Here is a 23,188-nt window from a genome sequence, read left to right as displayed (position 1 = left end):
GGTGAGATAGGGAGGAAAGTGAGATGGAGATAGATGGATGTAGGTAGGGGTTAATTGTGGTTGGTCAGTGGGAAGGGTGGAGAGGATATGTGAACTGGAAGATGGACAGGTTGGGGGTGCAGGGATTTTGAAGCTGGCATAGTCAATATTCCCACGAAGGCGTGGGTTGTGTCCTGAACTTAGGTGGGGAGTTCCTGGACCAAAGGCGAAAGAACAGAGTTGAGGTAGAAGGAGATGAGCTCAATGGGGCAGGAGCAGGCAGTGACAGTGGATTGACTAGAGCAGACAGGTTTATGAATTTTGGGTATGAGAGGGAAATGGGTGGTGCGGGGTTGGGGAACTATCAGGTTCAAAGCTGTGAACGGGAGACCAATGCAGTTTCTGATGGTCTGGGAGATGATGGCTTGGTGATCAGAGGTGGATCGTGATCATGGATCAAGATACATTCGCCCTCGGATGAGTCTGAGTGTTTGAGTGCAGCCAGCAGTGATTCAGTCATTATTTATGCACAACCCCAAGAAACTTTGGTTATTTACTCCTGTCTCCTCCTAAAACATTTGGTATTATAGAAAACAACAGAGCTCATCGCAATTTCCTCAATGGAAAAGAGGCTGAGAGTATACCCAGAGATAGTGGTGTCACGTAGTACAGTCATTCCTCTGTATCCGCTAACTCACAAATCACGTTTCCACCTACTCATGACAAAAAAATAAGTAACCAATCATTCTGCAAGCAAAACTCAGCTTTCCACGGCCACTTTCGCTTATGCACCAATCCAAGATGGTGGCGCCAGCAAGACAGGCAATGTTCAAACTCCTGGGCCCATTTGCTCCAGGAAGCCACCTCTTCCCTTCTTTCTTTACCCTCTTTGTCTTCTTTCTTTTTCATTTTTTCCTTCTCCTTCCTCCTGTCGGTGGAGGTGATGCGGTGGAGGGGAACAGGACTCTTAGTGAAGCTGTGGTCTGGCCTGGTCTGGCCAAGCGGCTGAGCCAGGGACTCCTGGTGGTGGTGGGCCCAGTGCAGGGATTCCAGGCATCAGCAAGGGCAGAGGTGGCAGCTCCTGGTTGTGGTGAGCCCAGAGACGGGGTCTCCTGGTTGTGGGGTGATTGTGGGACCTGGCATTGGCGGCCTGTCTGCAAGGTGGGCCTGGCAACAAAGGGACGGCAGCTGTGAAGTTGGTGGGTCTGGCACAGGTGGCAGAGTGGGTGTTATTGGTCAGGTGGCTCAGGGCTCAGGATTCATGGTAGAGATGGCAGAGCAAAGAGAGACTTCCTTTCAGCTTTGTCTTTTTATTCTTGGAGTATTTGAATGGTGCTGGATTATGGTGACCTTTGAAGCTTTTCACTGTATATTTCACCATGTTGTTCATTGTAGAGTAAAAGGTGACAGTAGATCAACATTCAATCTCCCTCTCACCCTCCAACCTGTTCTGGTACACAGCTCTTCCCCTCCACAATCAATGACCGAGGGCAGAGGTACTGGAGAGGTGAACAGGTTGAGGACATTCACCAGGTAGAGTAGGAGGGCGCATCATTGGGAGGAAGTGGCTGGGAGGGAGTCATGTCTGCACTGTCCTATCCCTCCCACACGCAGTAACCAGCCACAACCTCCCTCAGCAACACCCGATCCCTGATACACAGGATATCTCACCTCTATCAGTCAGTTACAATACACTAGAATTGTTTTTAATACTTTGTTCTATTAATATTAACTTTTATTTCAGATGTTTTAGTGTTTATTATTTTAACTCAAAAAGTAACCAAAAAAATACAGGCGAATGGTGATAATTTTGAGGTCCAGGGACATAACTCTATTATGACCATAAGTTATTAAACTCCGCACTGTCAGACTCATCATTCAGGGGTTTCAGGAACGGAACCCTCACAGATATGGAGGAATGAATTTATTAATATCACGGGGCTTATGCAATGAGAGAGGGAGCTAACACTGGGCAAAATGGATTCAGATCTGACCACAGAGAGTGAAATTAACTGAAATCTGGTCCAGGACCATTGCTTTTTTTATCGTTGCGCTTTTTTTTCAGAAAACCCATCGGGTTCACAAATGAAAGGGGAGGAAACGTGCCGTCTTCGACAGGCCCCGCGGTGGAACCAGCACCTGCTGAGCCCCAAGGCGTTAGAGAGAGTGAACAGGCAGAGATGGAGACCGGCATGGGGAAGCAGCATGGCCAAAACCAGGCGCAAACTGGAACTTAAGTACTTATGGCCACTTATTATCATTCTGCACTCTTTTCACTGTTTCATGATAATCCTTTCAATCTGTAACAACACTATAACTTTTACTCTATACGATTTGTACCTCAGTTCTTGTACCTAAGATGGTGCCATTAAAGGCAGCCATTGTAGAAACTTTTCATTATATTCCTGTACTGTAGTGACAATAAAAGATGTTCTGATATTCTGGTTTGGTCTATATGTGACCCCAGACCCACACCAGGACTGAAACTATGTCTGCCCTTTCAGCTGGAAATGAAAGATTCCTGTCACTATTCAAAGAGCAGGGGAGTTGTCTCTAGTCTTCAGGTTAATACTTATAATCAACAGGGCTAAAACAGATCATCTTCCATTGACTTTTCCGCTGTTCGCGAGAGCACGTGCACAAGTTCATTAAATAACGAAAGAACTGCGGATGCCATTAATCAGGAACAAAAACAGAAGTTGCTGGATAAGCTCAGCAGGTCTAGCAGTGTCTGTGCTTTTGCACAAATTCATTGCAGCATTTCCTTTACTCCAACAGAGACCAGACTTCAGTAGCACTTCATTGGTTGTAAAGTGCTTTGGAATATTCTGAGGTGATGACAGGTGCTATATAAATGCAAGATTTCTCTCCCTTTTAAGTCTGAGACTCTCTGTTTGCTCTCGACTGGATTACAAAATCTTGCACCAAATTGCTGGAACAGGATTTACAAGCATTCTTCCATTTATGCCTGCCGCGTTTTAATTACCTTTAGTTAAACCAGCTATTGAACCAGATCATCGCTCCAAGTTTTCCATTTTCAATTGTTCTCCCATTTTAACAGCTTTTCGGGAAAAGAAAAATTCTCGATTTTCACAAAATAGAGTGAGCGTGGAGATGAAGTTTGCACAAGTAGGATAGACTAGGACCCAAGGGCACAGCCTCAGAGTGAAGGGTTGAATGACCCTTTAGACAAAAGATGAGGAGGAATTTCTTCAGCCAGAGGATGGTGAATCTGTGGAACTCATTGTCAAGTCACTGAGTGTATTTAAGACAGAGATATAGAACAAAGAACAAAGAACAAAGAAACCTACAGCACAGGAACAGGCCCTTAGGCCCTACAAGCCTGCGCCGATCGAGATCCTCTGTCTAACCTGTCATCTATTTTCTAAGGGTCTGTGTCCATTTGCTCCCTGCCCATCCATGTACCTGTCCAAATATATCTTAAAAGACGCTAACGTGTCTGTGTCTACCACCTCCGCTGGCAACGCGTTCCAGGCACCCACCACCCTCTGTGTAAAGAACTTTCCACACATATCTCCCTTAAACTTTCCTCCTCTCACTTTGAACTCATGGCCCCTAGTAATTGAGTCCCCCACTCTGGGAAAAAGCTTCTTTCTATCCACCCTGTCTATACCCCTCATGATTTTGTAGACCTCAATCAGGTCCCCCCTCAATCTCCGTCTTTCTAATGAAAATAATCCTAATCTACTCAACCTCTCTTCATAGCTAGCACCCTCCATACCAGGCAACATCCTGGTGAACCTCCTCTGCACCCTCTCCAAAGCGTCCACACCCTTTTGGTAATGTGGCGACCACAACTGTACACAGTACTCCAAATGTGGCCAAACCAAAGTCCTATACAGCTGCAACATGACCTGCCAACTCTTGTACTCAATACCCCGCCCAATGAAGGAAAGCATGCCATACGTCTTTTTGACCACCCTATTGACCTGCGTTGCCAACCTCAGGGAACAATGGGCCTGAACACCCAGATCTCTCTGTTCATCAATTTTCCCTAGGATTTTTCCATTTACTGTATAGTTCGCCCTTGAATTTGATCTTCCAAAATGCATCACCTCGCATTTGCCCGGATTGAACTCCATCTGCCATTTATCTGCCCAACTCTCCAGTCTATCTATATTCTGCTGTAATCTCTGACAGTCCCCTTCACTATCAGCCACTCCACCAATCTTAGTGTCATCAACAAACTTGCTGATCAGACCACCTACACCTTCCACCAGAACATTTACATATATCACAAACAACAGTGGTCCCAGCACAGATTCCTGTGGAACACCACTGGTCACAGGTCTCCAATTTGAGAAACTCCCTTCTACTACTACCCTCTGTCTCCTGTTGCCTAGCCAGTTTTTTTATCCATCTAGCTAGCACACCCTGGACCCCATGTGACTTCACTTTCTCCATCAGCCTGCCATGGGGAACCTTATCAACTCTTGTACTCAATACCCCGCCCAATGAAGGAAAGCATGCCATACGCCTTTTTGACCACACTATTATATATGTTCTTAATGAGTACGGGGATCAAGCAGGAGAAAGGGGATGAGAAACATATCAGCTATGGTCGAATGGCGGAGAAAACTCAATGAGCTGAGTGGTCTAATTTTGCTCTTATATCTTATGGCCTTATGGGATCTTTATGCTTCATGCCAACCCACTGTATGCCTGGACTCTAATGTTAAAGCTCTATCTACCCCTTTCTCCAAGCTCCCCCATCACGGGAAATAGTTCCTCTCCAAATACACTTTCAAAACCATTCGATATCCTTAACAGGAGTTGGTAATGTATTTGCATAGATTCATGGATTTGTAATCCAACATGCCAACCTAGTGCCCTAGGAGACCATGTTCAACTCCTGAGATGGTGTAATTTTAGTTTGAATAATAAATAAGGAATTGCAAGCTAGTCTGAGGGATGGTGCCATGGATCTATGTCGATTGTTGTAGAAAAAATTTTGGCTCACCAACGTCCTTTAGGGAAGGAAATCTGCCATCCCTACCTGGTCTGGCCAGGTATATAAATTGATATTTTCCTAGACACCATCAGTTCTGAGGAAGAGTCACCGGACCTGAAACATTAACTCTGTTTTCTCCTTCACAGATGCCACCAGACCAGCTGAGCTTTTCAAGCAACTTTGTTTTTGTTCTTCAACGAGACTATTCGCTAATTTTCATTACTTCAGTAATATTTTTTGAGAAGAATAATAAACAAGACGAGCTAGAAATACCTGGTGGTATTTCAGTCAACATCTGTAAATAAAGTCAAGTAATTCCATATAATGTGTCAAGTTGCTAAACGACTGGAATAAATAGGGACAGCTCTAACTAGGGATACAAAGACAGAGTTGCCCAAGTTATTTTTTATTCATTTGTGGGATGTGGGCATCGCTGGCTGGCCGGCATTCAATACCCATCTCTAGTTGTCCCTGAGAAGGTGATGGTGTGCTGCCTTCTTGAACCACTTCAGTCCTTGTGCTGTGGTAGATCCACAATTCTCTTAGGGATGGAATTCCATGATTTCAACCCAGTGACAGCGAAGGAACAGGGATATATTTCCGAGTCAGGATGGTGAGTGACTTGGAGGGGAATTTGAAGGTGGTGATGTTCCCATGCATCTGCTGCATTTATTCTTATAGATGGAAGTGGTCGTGGGTTTGAAAGGTGCTGTCTGAGGGTCTTTGGTGAATTTCTGCCGTGCATCTTGTAGGTAGTACAAACTGCTGCTACTGAGCGTCGGTGGTGGAGGGAGTGGATGCTTGAGGGTGTAGTGCCAATCAAGAGAGGGCTGCTTTGTCCTGAAAGGCATCGAACTTCTTGAGTGTTGTTGGGGCTGCACCCATCCAGGCAAGTGGGGAGTATTCCATCACACTCCTGACTTGTGCCTTGTATATGTGGACAGGCTTTGAGGAGTCAGGAGGTGAGTTGCTAGCCTTAATATTCCCAGCCTCTGATATATTGTTGTAGCGACTGCATTAATGTGGTGAATCCAGTTGACTTTCTAGTCAATGATAACGCGTTCCCCCCCCCCCCCGCAGGTTGTTGATAGTGGGGTGATTCAGTGATGGTAACACCATTGAATGTCAAGGGGCGGTGGTTAGATTGTCTCTTATTGGTGATGGTTATTGCCTGGCATTTGTGTGGTGTGAATGTACTTGCCATTCGTCAGCCCAAGCCTGGATATTGTCCAGATCTTTTTGCATGTGAACAGAGACTGCTTCAGTATCTGAGGAGTTGTGAATGGTGCTGAGCATTATGCATTCGTTGGTGTGAACATCCCCATTTCTGACCTAATGATGGAGGGAAGGTCATTGATGAAGCAGCTGAAGATGGTTGAGTCTAGGACACTACCCTGAGGAACTCTTGCAGAGATGTCCAGGAGCTGAGATGATTGACCACCAACAACTACAACCATTTTCCTATGTGTCAGGTACTACACCAACCACCGGAGAGTTTGTCCCCCGATACCCATTGATTCCAGTTTTGCCAGGGCTCCTTGATGCCACACTCAGTCAAATGTAGCCTTGATATCAAGGGCTGTCACTCTCACCTCACCTCTGGAATCTGGCTCTTTTGTCCATGTTTGAACCAAGGCTGTAATGAGGTCAGGAGCTGAGTGGCCCTGGTGGAACCCAAACTGGGCGTCACTGAGCAGGTTATTGCTGAGCAGGTGCTGCTTGATAGAACTATTGGTGACACCTTCCATCACTTCACTAATGATAGAGAGGCGACTGATGGGGCAGTAATTAGCCGGGTTGGATTTGTCCTGCTTTTTGTGTATGGGACATACCTGGGTAATCTTCCACATTGTCTGGTAGATGTCATTGTTGTAACAGTAATGGAAGTGTTTGGCTAGGGGGCTGGCAAGTTCTGGAGCATAAGTCTTCAGTATTATTTCCGGAATGTTGTCCGGAATGTCCACAGACTTTGCAATATCCAGTGCCTTCAACCATTTCTTGATATCATGTGGAGTGAATCAAATTGCCTGAAGACTGGTATCTGTCAAGCTGGGGACCATGGGAGGGGGCCAGGATGGATCATCCACTCGGCACTTCTGGCTGAAGATTGCTGCAAAAGCTTCAGCCTTATCCTTTGTACTGATGTGCTGGGCTCTTCCATCATTGAGGATGGGAATATTTGTGGAGTCTCCTCCTCCAGTGAGTTGTTTAATCATCCACCACCATTCACAACTGGATGTAGCAGGACTGCAGAGCTTAGATCTGATCCATTGGTTGTGGGATCACTTAGCTCTGTATTATCACTTGGCTGCTTATGCTGTTGGATACTCAAGTGGTCCTGTTTGGTGGCTTCACCAGGTTGACACCTCTTCTTCAGGTATGCCTGGCGCTGCTCCCGACATGCCCTCCTGCACACTCCATTGAACCATGTGTGATGACAAGGTAGATATCAAGTTTTTTTTTAAATAAGAGCACAAAGTAAAAGGGTAACGAGGTAACGATAACTTAAAATTTTCATCCTTGTTTCCAAATGCCTCCAAGACCTAGGCCTCCCGATCCCTGTAATCATCCTCGGCCCTACAAGTCTCCAAATCGTTGCACTGCTACAATCACAGTCTCACGAGCATCCGCAATTTCCATTGCTCTATTATTAGTGGCTTTGTGTCCAGCTGTCTGGGGCTGGAGCTCTGGAATTGCCTCCCTGAATTTCGCTGCCTGTCTTTCCACAGAGACATTCCTTAAAACCTACTCTTTGACCAAGCATTTAGTCACCTATCCAAATGTCTCCTTAAGTGATTCAACGCATTTTTTGCTTGATAATCACTCCAATGAAGAATTTGGGAAGTTTTACTGTGCTACATTAAGATGCTATAAGGCAAGTTGTTGTAGGGCATTAGTTACACTACAGTCAGAGTAAAGAGTCTGCAGTTCCAGGGGCCTATTAAAAGGATATTAAAATATAATGTACAATGGTGATTCAGCCAACATTGGGAAATGTTAGTGGTATGAAGTGATTTAAGTTTCTGATACAATTACCACAGAAATCTAAGAGTAGAATTCACACAAATATTTTTGATTTATAAAGGGCTGAGAATTCAGAAACATAATTACCTTCTGCTGAGGAGAATAGAAAATTCAACTTAAAATGGTCAGCAAGAGTGATCAGGGAGGGTAGGAAAAGAAGTATCTTCACAGAAAACAGCATGAGAAATGAAAACAAGGCAGTAGGTAAGGCACAGACTGTTGCATCTTCAAGATAAAATTAACCAAATGCTGAAGAACTTGCAAATATTGGTCAATAAATACAGAGTGAACAGTGGGATTAATTTTAGGATGCTGCAGGAAACAGAACTAGCAAAGACATGATGGGATAAATGAGAGATAACAGGAACTGCAGATGTTGGAGACCATGAGATAACAAGTTGTAGAGCTGGATGAACACAACAAGCCAAGCAAATTTTTCTGAAGAAGGGTCTAGGCCAAAAACGTCAGGTCACCTGCTCCTCTGATGCTGCTTGGCCTGCTGTGTTCAGCCAGCTCTAGACCTTGTTATGGGATAAATGATCTCCTTCAGAACTGTGAGCATTTCTAATTCTCAACCAGCAATGATGTCAAGTTGTAAATGTTGCAGCAAGCACTCTGCCAATTCACAGAATCCCTACAGCACAGAAAGAGGCCATTTGACCCATCGCATCTGCACAAACCCTCCAAAGAGCATCCACCCAGAACCAAACCCCATCCATCCCCATTGCCACATTTCCCATGGCTAATCCACCCAGCCTGCACATTCCCAGACACCTTACCATAGCCAATCCACCTAGCCTGCAGACTATGGGGCAATTTAGCATCACCAAGCCACCTAGTCCGCACATCTTTGGACTATGAGAGGAAACCCACACAGGCACAGGGGGAAAATGCAAACTCCACACAGTCACCTGAGGGTGGATTTAAACTGGGTCTCTAGAACTGTGAGGCAGCTGTGCTAACCACTGAGCCATTGCGTGATCACCTTTGCTGCTACTTTTCATTTAAAGCAGGAATTCAAAAATCTGTTTCAACTGAAAAGTAATTTCAGTCACTTCTCTGGAGAAGAAAACCACAACATTTCTTTAAATTCTCCCTTTTCAGCTGAGGCCTACTCATTACAAATACTGTTTCTTACATTCTCAAAATGAAAAAGGAAACAAGAGCTGCACATGCTGAATGAATAATTTAACTTGTATATATAAAGTCAACTCTTTTGGACAAAGATAATGGGAACTGCAGATGCTGGAGAATCCAAAATAACGAAGTGTGAGGCTGGATGATCACAGCAGGCCAAGCAGCATCTCAGGAGCACAAAAGCTGACGTTTCGGACCTAGACCCTTTATCAGAGACATCTTTTGGACAAATACAGTTATCAACACACAGAACATCCTATGTTGTGCATTGCCAATATTTCTTGTTTTCATTTTCAATGTTTGCACATTTTCTTCTGTCACTTACAAAGCATTTACTGTCCTAGAACTTGAATAAAACATGTACCTGGTGCACTCCAGAAATGACAAGCCACAAGGCAGTCATCCACACAAATTACAAACAAAATCGTAAATTGCTGGAAAAAACTGTTCTGAAGAAGGGTCGCTGGTCCAGCAACATTTTCGCCAAAGATGCTGCCAGACCTTCTGAGTTTCTCCAGGAATTTTTTATTTTGTTTCTGATTTCCAGCATCTGCAGTTCTTTCATATTTTTTGTTTACACAGATGACAAAGACCATCTGTTTCCAAGGCAGCATATCAACACTGCAAGGACAATCCCATAATGAAACAAGCTGCAAAAGAAAATAGTCACAGCACCCAGCACAAGAATCAAATTCAGATTATTTTCATGCATAATCTTTCATTCTCAGGATTGTTTTCACTCATAGGGTATGGGGATCTCGAATGCACTGCCTGGGAGGGTAGTTGAGGTGCGAAACCTCACCACTTTTAAAAAGTTCTTGGATGAGCACTTGAAATGTCACAACTTTCAAGGCAATGGGCTTAGTTCGGGAAGTATAACTAGTGTAGGCAGTAGTATGTTTTTGGTGGTAAAGATTTGATGGGCCAAAGGGCCTTCACTGTACTCTACAATTCTCTGATTTTATGACTGTGTGCAGTTCTGGTCACCACACCAAAGGAAGGATATTACCTCACTAGACAGATTCACCAGGATGTTGCCTAGGATGAAGAGAGACTGGATAAACTCAGGTTGTTTTCTTTGGAGAGAGAAGGCTGGGGTGGGGGAAGACAATGTTAAAAGGGACATATATACAGTCAATAGGAGTCAACTGTTCTGTTTAATAGAGGGGTCAATTACTGGGGACATAGATTTAAGGTAATGGGAAGGAGGTTCCAAAGGGATTTAAGGAGAATCTATTTTTTCACCCAGAGTCTATTACAATATATAAGAACAACTAAAATAAATACTTGAAATGCCCAGCATACAAGGCTATGGGCCAAGAGCTGGGAATGGGCTTGCCATAGATACATACCTGATGCCTGGCACTGACACAGTGAAGTGAGATAACAAGGTGTGGAGCTGGATGAACACAGCAGGCCAAGCAGCATCAGAGGAGCAGGAAGACTGATATTTCGGGCCTAGACCCTTCTTCGGAAATGGGGGAGGGGAAGGGGGTTCTGAAATAAATAGTGACAGAGGGGGAGGTGGATAGAAGATGGATAAAGGAGAAGATAGGTGGAGAGGAGACAGACAGGTCAAAGAGGCAGGGATGGAGCCAGTAAAGGTGTGTGTAGGTGCGTTGGTAGGGAGGGGATAGGTCAGTCTGGGGAGGACAGACAGGTTGAGGAGATGGGGATGGGGCTTGAGGTGGGAGGAGGGGATAGGTAGGAGTTGGGGACGAGCTGGGCTGGTTTTGGGATGCTGTAGGGGGAGGGGAGATTTTGAAGCGTGTGAAGTCCGCATTGATACCATTGGGCCGCTAGGCACAAAACATCAGCCTCCCTGCTCCTCTGATGCTGCTTGGCCTGCTGTGTTCATCCAGCTCTACACCTTGTTATCTCAGATTCTCCAGCATTTGCAGTTCCTACTATCTCTGACATGGTGAAGGACCTGTTTCTATGCGGTTATATTCTATGACTACTATTTCAACAGGGAATGCCAAGTCTGGTCAGCACCACCCTCGGAATATAGTCATTAGTCTATGATGTGGGCACACCTAAAGTGGGAGATTTACCAACACCCCCCAAGTCCCATGTTTGAGCAGAGCCTTTTACAAACACAACAATACACCCGCACATCCCAGATGTCCACGTTCTTCAAGGACCGCAACTTTCCCCCCACAGTAGTCGAGAACGCCCTTGACCGTGTCTCCCGCATTTCCCGCAACACATCCCTCACACCCCGACCCCGCCACAACCGCCCAAAGAGGATCCTCCTCATTCTCACATACCACCCCACCAACCTCCGGATACAACGCATCATCCTCCAACACTTCCGCCATCTACAATCCGACCCCACCACCCAAGACATTTTTCCATCCCCACCCTTGTCTGCCTTCCGGAGAGACCACTCTCTCCATCACTCCCTTGTTCACTCCACACTGCCCTCCAACCTCACCACACCCGGCACCTTCCCCTGCAACCGCAAGAAATGCTACACTTGCCCCCACACCTCCTCCCTCACCCCTATCCCAGGCCCCAAGATGACTTTCCACATTAAGCAGAGGTTCACCTGCACATCTGCCAATGTGGTATATTGTATCCATTGTACCCGGTGTGGCTTCCTCTACATTGGGGAAACCAAGCAGAGGCTTGGGGACCACTTTGCAGAACACCTCCGCTCAGTTCGCAACAAACAACTGCACCTCCCAGTCGCAAACCATTTCCACTCCCCCTCCCATTCTCTAGAGGACATGTCCATCATGGGCCTCTTGCAGTGCCACAATGATGCCACCCGAAGGTTGCAGGAACAGCAACTCATATTCCACTGGGGAACCCTGCAGCCCAATGGTATCAATGTGGGCTTCACCAGTTTCAAAATCTCCCCTTCCCCAACCGCATCCCTAAACCAGCCCAGCTCGTCTCCACTTCCCTAGCCTGTTCTTCCTCTCACCCATCCCTTCCTCCCACCTCAAGCTGCACCTTCATTTCCTACCTACCACCTCATCCCACCTCCTTGACCTGTACTTCTTCCCTGGACTGAACAATCCCCTCCCTAACTCCCCAGCTATACTCTCCTCTCTACCTATCTTCTTTTCTCTCCATCTTCAGTCTGCCTCCCCCTCTCCCTATTTATTCCATTTCCCTCTCCCCATCCCCCGAAGGGTCTAGGCCCGAATGTCAGCTTTTGTGCTCCTGAGATGCTGCTTGGCCTGCTGTGTTCATCCAGCTTCACACTTTGTTATCTTGGATTCTGCAGCATCTGCAGTTCCCATAATCACTGATATACATTTTTTCCAGTTTAGGAGCAATTTACTGCAAATGCTGCAATCTGTACTGAAAATAACAAATGCTGGAGGTCACATTGGGTCAGTCAGCACTTTTTTTTCTCCATGACCTGCTGTGATCTCCAGCATTTGTCGCTTTCACTTTTCCTGTTGCCAGATGACGGTGAAGAGAGGAACAAGCAGACCACAGTAAACTGCGTCGGTACGGTTCGAGTGCTCACCTCCTTCCTTACAGATGCAGTAGTACTTGTGACCGCACGCATTGTAGGAAGCTGGGCCCACGTTGGGTCCTGTGCTGCCCAGAGCCGTGGCGAAGATGGTCTCCCTTGGAGCTCGGTCATACATTTTTCCAGGGCCTGGGGAATCCGGGGGCTGAGGATGGGATGTCCCGGAGAGAGGGGGACACTATAGATCCCCTCAGGTCAACACGCGTCAATCTTTCTGTAAGCCGCTGCTGGGAGAGAGAACAATAACCAGTCTTAAAACTTGCTTCATTCAAAAAGTGATCGGAGGCATCGACAGGCAGTTCCGACCAGAAGGTATTTTTCTGCATGATATTTTCTTTCTGCCTTGCTCCTGGGGTTTACCAGTTGGTGAGAAGTTGTACGAATAAGGTTCTTTTTAACGGATTGTTTCCATCTCCACTTACCTTGACTTTATGTATGTCAATGTGTGTACTTCAATTAATCTCTCACTGTACCGAAGTATCACTGTGCCTATGTACACTAAATGTGTCCGTTTCTGTGTATCTAAATGTGTCTTAATATGCAGTTAATTTCACTGCATCTCGAAGTGCGTGTGACTCTGTGTATCTAGTGTGTGTCTTTTTCCTGTCTGTGACGAAGTGTGTGTTCAGTGTGTCTCTTTGTAACTACATCCCAGTGTATCTAAGTGTTTCTCTGTAACTGTGAGCATCTATGTGAAAGTGTCTCTATCACTGTGCGTGTGTGTCTGTGTCTCTCAGTTGTTGTTATCAACCTACCCCCCTCGGCTGTTTCTCATTATGAGATTGTGTATCCATTTCACTGTGTAGCTGCTGCCATGGAAACCGCCGCGTCTCCACGTGGTTTCCCCTCGCCTTCTCCCAGCTCTCTGCTCCTGAACTGCTTGCTGCAGAGTCCACCCTGTAAACTCTCGGCTGTCAATGAAATCCCTTCTGACATTAGTAAACCGCCCGCTCTTTTAAAGGTTACATCCCAGGTCATTGTCAGAGTCACGAAGAGAAATTTAAAATGTTACATTCCCCCACCACCTTCCTGTATCAAATGCTGTCCAGCCCTTGAACTGAGCTTGTCGCTATACCTCGGTTTTAAAAAAAGTTTAAAGATTCCACAGAAACACTGGAATGAGAATCCACAGGAAGAACCATAGGAACATAATATTTAGGAGCGGGAGTAAGCCCTAAAGCTCCTCGAGACTACTCGCCATTCAGACTGTCCTCTGATCTCCACTTTCCTGCCTGCTCCCCCTACTCCCACCACCCAGAACTCCCTTGTCTATCAAAAATCTAACTCAGCTTTGAATGGTTTTAAAATTCAACCTCCACTACCATACTGAAAAGACTCTCTCAGAAAAAACAAATCTCCTCACGCCCATGTTTGTGGAGTTGTGCCCTCTGCTTTCAGCGTCCTGCTAGTTTAATGAATGCAATTACTTTTTATTCTTTCACAGGGTGCACCCATCCCTAATTGCCCCTTGAGAAGGTGGTGGTGAGCCGTCTTCTTGAACTGCTGCACACAGAGTAGTGCAGGTTTTCCCACAGTGGCATTGGGATGGGAGTTCCAGGATATTGACCCGGCCACAGCAGAGATACAACGATAAAGATCAATGTTTCTTTATTGTCACAAGGTCAGAATCCTGGAATTTTGTTCTCAAAAATACTATTGGGTGCACTGATGCCACACGGATTTGGATCCAATCGATGACTTTCTGAAAAATATTTACTGTGGTCACAGAGGAAGCCTGGCAAGAGTGGGTGCACAGCATAATCCAACAAACAGCACTGAAACAAATGAACAGGTTTTCTGCCCTCATTGGCAGGGAAGGAATGAGTGCTGCGGGGTACCTTTAAGTTGCCCCAAAGGGTGGCAGACCCTGGGTTTAATTGCCCCATTGGAAAGATGGTATCTAAGCACAGTTGCAGCACTCCTTCAGATCTACAGTGAAGCATCAGCCTAGGTCTTATAGAATCATACAGTGAAGAAACACACCCTTTGGCCCAATTCGTCCAAGCTGACCAGATATCCTAACTGCTTTAGTTCCATTTGCCCCATATCTCTCTCTTTAAATCTTTCCTATTTATGTACCTATCCAAATGCAAGTTAAATGTTGTAATTGTACCAGCCTAAACTACATCCTCGGCAGCTCATTCCATACGCTCACCACTTTCTGTGTGAAAAAGTTGTTCCTTGGATCCATTTTAAATCTTGCTCCCCTCACCTTAAACCTATGTCCTCTAGTTTTGGACTCCCTACCCTTTGAAAAAGAGCTTAGCCATTCACCCTTTCCATGCCCCTCATGATTTTATAAATCTCTAAAAGGTCACTCCTCAGCCTCTGAAACTGCAGGAAAAGAATCCCAGCCCTATCCAACCTCTCCCTGTAGCTCAAATCCTCCAATTCCAGAAACAATCTTGTAAATTTTCTCTGTACCCTTTCTAGTTTCACAACATCCTTCCTGTAGAAGAAATGTACACAGTATTCCAAAAGCGCCCTCACCAATGTATTGTACAGCTCCAACATGACATCACAACTCCTATACTCAATATATTGGCCTATGAAAGCACTTAAATATTTGGCATTAGACACAAGTTTCTGTATCAGAATCAAGAGGCAACCAGAGGCAATCGGGCACCTTCTATAATCCCATTCCCACTCTATTCTATGACATTTTAACTATCTTTTATTTCAGCTTCATTAAAAACTTAGGTCCTAAATTTATTACCTGTTACACCGTTTCAAGGCAAAGATATTTAGATGTTAAGCACTGTATCTAGAAATCTCACTGTCTGGAGTCACTTACAAAGAGGAATTTAAATGATTATTTTTCTTGTCGCCTAAGAGCAATTCTGGTTGCTCTGTGATGTCATTGAATCATTGAATTATATGGAATGTACATCACAGAAAGGCCATTCAGCCCAACTGCTTTACGCTCCATAGGAGCTTCCTCCATCAATTTTCTTCTCACTAACTCAGTATATCTTTCTACGCTTCTCCTTTTGAGACACATATATAGCTTCTCTTTAGATGTGTCAGCATTATTCATCTCGTGCAGAAGCTGAGTGGATAACATTTCTTTATTGAGGAAACTTCCTCTGAATTCATGATTTGATTTACCTTGAAGGTTGTAAAGATGTACTAGGATTGTGAAATGTTTAATCGATCAATATCCATAAGTCGAACTGGGTAGCAAAAGATGTTCAGAGATTTTATTGTATACCCACAATTTAGTACAAACAGCAGTTTCCATCTTTCCCTATTGGACATTTACGCTGTCCAGAAACCAATTACCACTAGCAAATAACCTAGCTCATTTTGTTTGTTCAGGCAGGCTTGGACATATTACGACCTACATCCATGATATGTGGAACTTGAACCCAGATCTTTAGACCCAGAGGTAGGGACACTACCACCATCACAACAGCCCTTGAGAAACCAGCACTTAAGTACAAAGTCCATTGAGCATCATCTCTCACATCCAACTTTGGAGCTGTTCTAATGATCCTTAAAAGGATCTGCATTTCTAACACTGACATGAAAATCACATTAAATCCAAAATCTGAGAAACTGTAAATGTAGGGAACTGAAGAAACAGAGAAGGGGGAAACAGATAACATTTAGAGTCCAGCATGACTCTTCTTCATAACTGAAGAAAACTGGGAATAAGGAGTCAAGAATGGAGGAAGGAACAAGTGGAACACATCAGAAGGTGGGGGCAAGGTTAAAGGGTGACCAAGATTTGAGATTGAAAATGTTACAGGACAAAAGGCAGAGGAAGTGGTAATGGATTTAGACAGCAGATAAAGCATTGATCTAGATTAAGTGTTAATAGCAGAATAAAGGTCAGCTCAAAGCAAAATAGAGATATAGAGTCATACAGCATGGAAACAGACCCTTCGGCCCAACTTGTTCATGCCTACCTGGTTTCCTAAACTGAACTATTTGCCTACATTTGGCCCATGTCCCTCTCAACCCTTCCCATCTGTGCACCTGTCCAAATGTCTTTTAAATATTGTAATTGTATTCATCTTCACCAATTTCTCAGGCAGCTTGTTCCATATATGCACTGCCCTCTGCATGAAAAAATTGCCTCTCATTCCCCTGTCACCTTAAACCTACACCGCCTAGTTTTGGACACCCCTCCCCTGAGGGAAAAGACCTTGGCTAACCACATTATCTATGCGTCTTATGATTTTATAAACCTCTATAAGGTCACCGTCTCAGCCTCCTATGCTCCAGGAAAAAAATGTCCCAGCTTTTCCTTATAGCGCAAACCCTCCAGTCTCAGTAACATCCTTGTAAATCATTTTTGCACCCTTTCCAGTTTAATAATGACTTTCCTACCAAAACAGTATAATATGATCTAGGGTGAGTGAACTGGATCAAAATGGAGGACAGAGTTGATGCTCCAACGTTGTAGAATTCAGTATCAAATCCTGGAGGCTGTAAAGTGCCAAAACAGAAAATGAGTTGGCTGTTTGTCCACTGAAACACTCCAGCTGGCCTAGAACAGAAATGCGAGTGTGAGAACAGAATGGCATATTGATGTGGCAAGTGAGAGGAAGGTCAGGATCATACTTGCAGACTGTGCAGAGGTGTTCAGCAAACTGATGAACCAACCTTTGTGTGCTCACCCTGTGTAGAGGACCAAAAACAATATCTAAACATGATGGAGGCCCTTTGGTCCTGAAATTTGGTAAATTAGCACACTCACTGTGAGGTTGATTTTAATGACAACTTTGGTGACTTTTGAGATGAAATTAGTTGGGACTTGGGCAGTGTGGCCAAAGATGAAAGAGAGAAAAGGGGAAAAACAAATTGTTTACATTGCCAGACTGGTCAAAAACAAAACAGGGCATTAATTTCATGTAAATTTTCATTCAATCCCTACAGTGTGGAAACAGGCCATTCAGCCCAACCCCACATTGCCCCTCCGAAGAGCATCCCACCCAACTCATCCCCCTATCCCTGCATTTCCCCAGTCTAACCCACATATCCCTGAAGACCATGGGCAATTGAGCACGGCCAATCCACCTTAACCTGCACATTTTTGGACTGTGGGAGGAAACCAGAGCGCCCGGAGGAAACCCACGCAGACACAGGGAGAACATGCAAACTCCACACAGACAGTGGAATTGAACCTTGGGTCCTTGGCGCTGTGAGGCTGCAGCGCTAACCACTGAGCCACCGTTTATGTTATGGTAGGTGCCACCACCTTCAACAGAGGTACAAGGTTAAAGTATCTTCACCATCAGGTGTCTGCAAAGTTCCCCACCTCAATTCAGAGGACATTGTTGAACACTGCACGCAAAGGAAACTCACAGGGGAAACTATCACACTGCAAACCTGTTTCCCGGAAGCTTTGGCCTGGATATATGTACTTGGTATTGGCCATTGTTTCATTGCTTCTAACATACAGAAGGAAAAGATTTGATAATTCACATCCATATCCCTTTATTCAAGTTTGAAAATGAAAATAATGAGATGTTCGTTCAATACTTTTTTATTTATGTTGCACAATTCACTATATACAGGGACTGTGGGATTACTAATAAAGACATGTCTTAGACAGCATTTCTTTTATTTACAAATGGAATGTGGACATTGCTGATCGAAATTTATCTTGCATGGTGGCAAACCTCTAAAGATGTTATTGCAGCTGAGCTCATCTCAGATATTATTCCATCACAATCCAGACTGGTGCCTCATAGGTGCTGGAAAGTCTTTGGGGGCAGTGAGACACTTGCTGCTGAATAACAGCCTATAAATTATTCTTATGACTGTAGTATCGACGTGGTTGGTCCAGTATAGTTCTGGTCAATAGGGAGCCTCTATATGCTGGTGGTTAGGGATTCACAGATGATCATGCCATTTTACTTCATCGAAAGATACATAGACTCTCCTTTCCAGGACCATCATTGTCTCGCATTTACACGACGCATATATCCCTTGCCAATCGTCAGCCAAATACAAACCAACTATGTAATGGCCATGAAATTAATGGTAAAGATGTAGTTCTGGTTCTCTTTAATTATGCATAATTGTTTTCTTGCGGTTTGTGACTTTCTTCAATAATCTGTAACATTCAGCGAGTTCTCAGTTCATGTCCTGATTTTTTGGTTCGTTATTCATATTAGTCCTTTCATATCTGTTCAGGAGTTCTAATCTTGGCCTGAAATCGCTCACAGTCCAGACTCTTAGTTTTATTTTATGCAAATAGCTCAAATATTGTGAAATTTTTATTAGTTTATTAGTCACTGGCAAGGCAAGAATTCATTATCCATCATAAATGCCCTTTAGAAGTTAATTGTGAACTGCCTTATTAAATACTGTCTATTGCAAGATATTTCAGAAAATCATTTCAATTATAAAGGTGTTCTCCACTGGACAACTGCTGTTTACACATATCAAATTCAAATATTCACCAAATAATGGTGATACTGTAATAATTACTAAACTATAATTTCATCAGATCTAGATTTATATTAAAACTAAACCAAGTGCCTAGTTGTAATCCATCAACAGACAACTGAAGAGCATCTGCCCTGTTGGTATTTATATTTCTTATTTATAGCTAGACCCAGAGTTTGCAAAGTGGTCTGTTATTTTGATGATAAAATATGAGGCTGAATGAACACAGCAGGCCCAGCAGCATCTCAGGAGCACAAAAGCTGACGTTTCGGGCCTAGACCCTTCATCAGAGAGGGGGATGGGGTGAGGGAACTGGAATAAATAGGGAGAGGGGGGAGGCGGACCGAAGATGGAGAGAACAGAAGATAGGTGGAGAGAGTATAGGTGGGGAGGTAGGGAGGGGATAGGTCAGTCCAGGGAAGACGGACAGGTCAAGGAGGTGGGATGAGGTTAGTAGGTAGGAGATGGAAGTGCAGCTTTGGGTGGGAGGAAGGGATGGGTGAGAGGAAGAACAAGTTAGGGAGGCAGAGACAGGTTGGACTGGTTTTGGGATGCAGTGCTACACTTGCCCCCACACCTCCTCCCTCACCCCTATCCCAGGCCCCAAGATGACTTTCCATATTAAGCAGAGGTTCACCTGCACATCTGCCAATGTGGTATACTGCATCCATTGTACCCAGTGTGGCTTCCTCTACATGGGGGAAACCAAGCGGAGGCTTGGGGACCGCTTTGCAGAACACCTCCGCTCGGTTCGCAATAAACAACTGCACCTCCCAGTCGCAAACCATTTCCACTCCCCCTCCCATTCTTTAGATGACATGTCCATCATGGGCCTCCTGCAGTGCCACAATGATGCCACCCAAAGGTTGCAGGAACAGCAACTCATATTCCGCTTGGGAACCCTGCAGCCCAATGGTATCAATGTGGACTTCACCAGCTTCAAAATCTCCCCTTCCTCCACCGCATCCCAAAACCAGCCCAGTTCGTCCCCTCCCCCCAATGCACCACACAACCAGCCCAGCTCTTCCCCTCCACCCACTGCATCCCAAAATCAGTCCAACCTGTCTCTGCTTCCCTAACCTGTTCTTCCTCTCACCCATCCCTTCCTCCCACCCCAAGCCGCACCTCCATCTTCTACCTACTAACCTCATCCCACCTCTTTGACCTGTCCGTCTTCCCTGGACTGACCTATCCCCTCCCTACCTCCCCACCTATACTCTCCTCTCCACCTATCTTCTTTTCTCTCCATCTTCGGTCCGCCTCCCCCCTCTCCCTATTTATTCCAGAACCCTCACCCCATCCCTCTCCCTGATGAAGGGTCTAGGCCCGAAACGTCAGCTTTTGTGTTCCTGAGATGCTGCTTGGTCTGCTGTGTTCATCCAGCCTCACATTTTATTATCTTGGATTCTCCAGCATCTGCAGTTCCCATTATCACTGTTATTTTGATGCTGTTGTTTCCTCACTTGCAACAAAATCCTCAATCAGGACAGCAAAGGATGTTATTATCCACTAATTTAGACAGGCACAATTTAAATTTTATAGGGCCCACAGAGGCGGACCTTCACCATTGCTCATTCATAACTTTAGACATTATATTAGACCCTACAAAATCAATAGCCACTCCAATTGGCCATAACTAAGCCCATTGATTTTGCAATTTGAACCATGCAGGAATCTGCATTTCATCCTGCCTTTTTTTTGGAGCCACTGTCATAATCAGCAGTTTAGGGAATACATTTTCCCTATTATTAATGATTTAAGAGAACTGTTACATCAGCCAAGCAAAAAACATCTTTTTCTCTGCAGTCCAAATTAGGGTAAAGAATTCTCGATGCCAACAGGGAGCATGGGACATAGAAACAGGCCATTATATTTGTCACTGGTTTACTATCAATAAATCCCCCTGTCTCCCTTTCATATGGCTTTCTCTGCGGGCTCCAACCCCAATATCTGATCACCTGCACCCCAAACTCCTCTTCAGCATAAATACTACTTTTTTTATAATTCTTAATTATAATTTAATTATTAATTTAAGAGAGCTGGTTTCACAGCACCATCTGCTCACTATACATTCTGTTTATTTGAAACAACTGGTTCCCGAGGATATATTTTCATGTAATCTAAATTGGCTGTAGTCCTGGAAACCAATGTTTCAATAAATACCATTCAGCAATGTATTCTTGCGTGAGGTGCATTGATCAGAGTTAATTTTCTCTTTCACTGCACAGCCGAGAATACTGTGAGGAGAACCACCCTCTCCTGGTAGATCCTATTTCAGGTTTGTAAGAAACTTTGAAGATGGAAATATACCTATTGTTTAATGAATTAAATTTTAAACATCACCAAATTCCCCTTTCAGCTATAGTAAGTCCTGGCATAAGATCATAAGACAGAGGAGCAGAAATAAGACCATTCAGCCCATTGAATCTGCTCTACCATTCAATGAGATCACAGCCAATCTGATAACCTTCAATGATAATGGGAACTGCAGATGCTGTAGAATCCAAGATAACAAAGAGTGGAGCTGGATGAACACAGCAGGCCAAGCAGCATCTCAGGAGCACAAAAGCTGGCGTTTCGGGCCTAGACCCATGAAGGGTCTAGGCCCGAAACATCAGCTTTTGTGCTCCTGAGATGCTGCTTGGCCTGCTGTGTTCATCCAGCTCCACACTTCGTTACCCTGATAATCTTCAACTCCGCTTTCCTGCTTTTTCACCAAAGCCCTAATTTCCCTTACTGATTAAAAATCTGCCTATACCAGCCTTAATATATTTAATGACCCAACCCCAGCAGCCCTTTGTGGTGAAGAATTACACAGACTCATTACCCTCTAAGAGAAGAAATTCTTCCTCACCTCTATCTTGAATAGGTAATGCCCTTATTCTGAAATTATTCTGGTCCTAGACACTCACACAAGGGGAAACAATTTCTTTGCATTGCCAGTTCCCCAAAGAATATATTTCAATTAAGGTCATTTCTCATACTTCTAAACTCCAGTGAATACACACCCAAAGGACTCAATCTCTTCTCAAAAGACAGTACTGGGACTGGCCCAGTGAACCTTCTCTGGACTGCCTCCAAGGCCAGTATATTTTTCCTTAGGTAAGGGGCACAAAACTATTCACAATATTCTAGCTATTCTGACTAATGCCTTGTATAGTTTTAGCAAGACCTCCCTGTTTTTATATTCCATTCCCTTTGAAATTAAGGCCAACATTCCATTGCCGAGATAGTTCAATTTCTTCATTGTCACTGGGTCAAAATTCTCAAGCTCCAAACCTAATACAATGTTTCACAATCCAACTGAAAATGGGGAATAAATGCAGCCTCATCAAGTAATGCATTTGCATTGTACAGCACAGTAATACTAGATCTACTCCACTGTTTATGGGTCCCTTTCTACTTTTAACCATTAATTTCTCCCTCATGTACCTGTCTCCATTTTATTTCATTGTTCGCATTGTGAAGAAATTAAACCATAAAAACATTTCCAATAATGCAACCTGTAGAATAAATGAGAGGAAATTGTGAGCAATGACAGGAGAACAGATTTACTCTCATTGGTAAAAGAAGCAGTGAGGAGATAACGGGAACTTCTTTTTTTGATGTTAGAGTTGTGATTGGGAATGTTCTGCCTGAAAAAAATCATGGAATCCCTACAGTTTGGAAAGATGCCATTCAACCCATCGAGTCTGAACCGCACCTCTGAAGAGCATCCCACCCAGATCCAGCGCCTTACTCTATCCCCGTAACCCTACATTTCTCATGGCTAACCCACCTAGCCTGCACATCCCTGGACACAATGGGCAATTTAACATGGCCAATCCACCCTAACCAGTAGAACAAAGTGTGGAGCTGGATGAACACAGCAGGCTAAGCTGCATCTTAGGAGCACAAAAGCTGATGTTTTTGGGCCTAGACCCTTCATTAGAAAAAGCCTTTTTCTGAAGAAGGGTCCAGGCCCGAAACGTCAGCTTTTGTGCTCCTGAGATGCTGCTGGGCCTGCTGTGTTCATCCAGCTCCACACTTTGTCATCTCAGATTCTCCGGCATCTGCAGTTCCCATTATCTCCGACCACGCGAACCGGTACATCTTTGGACCATGAGAGGAAACCGGAGCATCCAGAGGAAACCCACACAGAAATGGGTAGAATGTACACACTCCAGCAGACAATCACCCGT

General features: G+C 44.5%; 1 protein-coding gene across 1 annotated transcript in view; it reads right to left on the bottom strand.

Moving 5' to 3' along the window:
* The window catches only part of stpg2 (sperm-tail PG-rich repeat containing 2), a 168,906-nt gene that overhangs the window by 132,980 nt on the left and 12,738 nt on the right, over positions 1-23,188 (bottom strand). The window contains exon 4 of the mRNA XM_059650982.1: positions 12,600-12,829. Within this exon, the coding sequence (XP_059506965.1) occupies positions 12,600-12,723 (124 nt within the window). The 5' untranslated portion in view covers positions 12,724-12,829. The remainder of the gene's footprint in view (positions 1-12,599; positions 12,830-23,188) is intronic.

This window comes from Stegostoma tigrinum, chromosome 1 (genome assembly GCF_030684315.1).
Source record: "Stegostoma tigrinum isolate sSteTig4 chromosome 1, sSteTig4.hap1, whole genome shotgun sequence".
Classification (NCBI taxonomy): Eukaryota; Metazoa; Chordata; class Chondrichthyes; order Orectolobiformes; family Stegostomatidae; genus Stegostoma; species Stegostoma tigrinum.
This window is presented reverse-complemented; position numbering and strand designations above follow the sequence as displayed.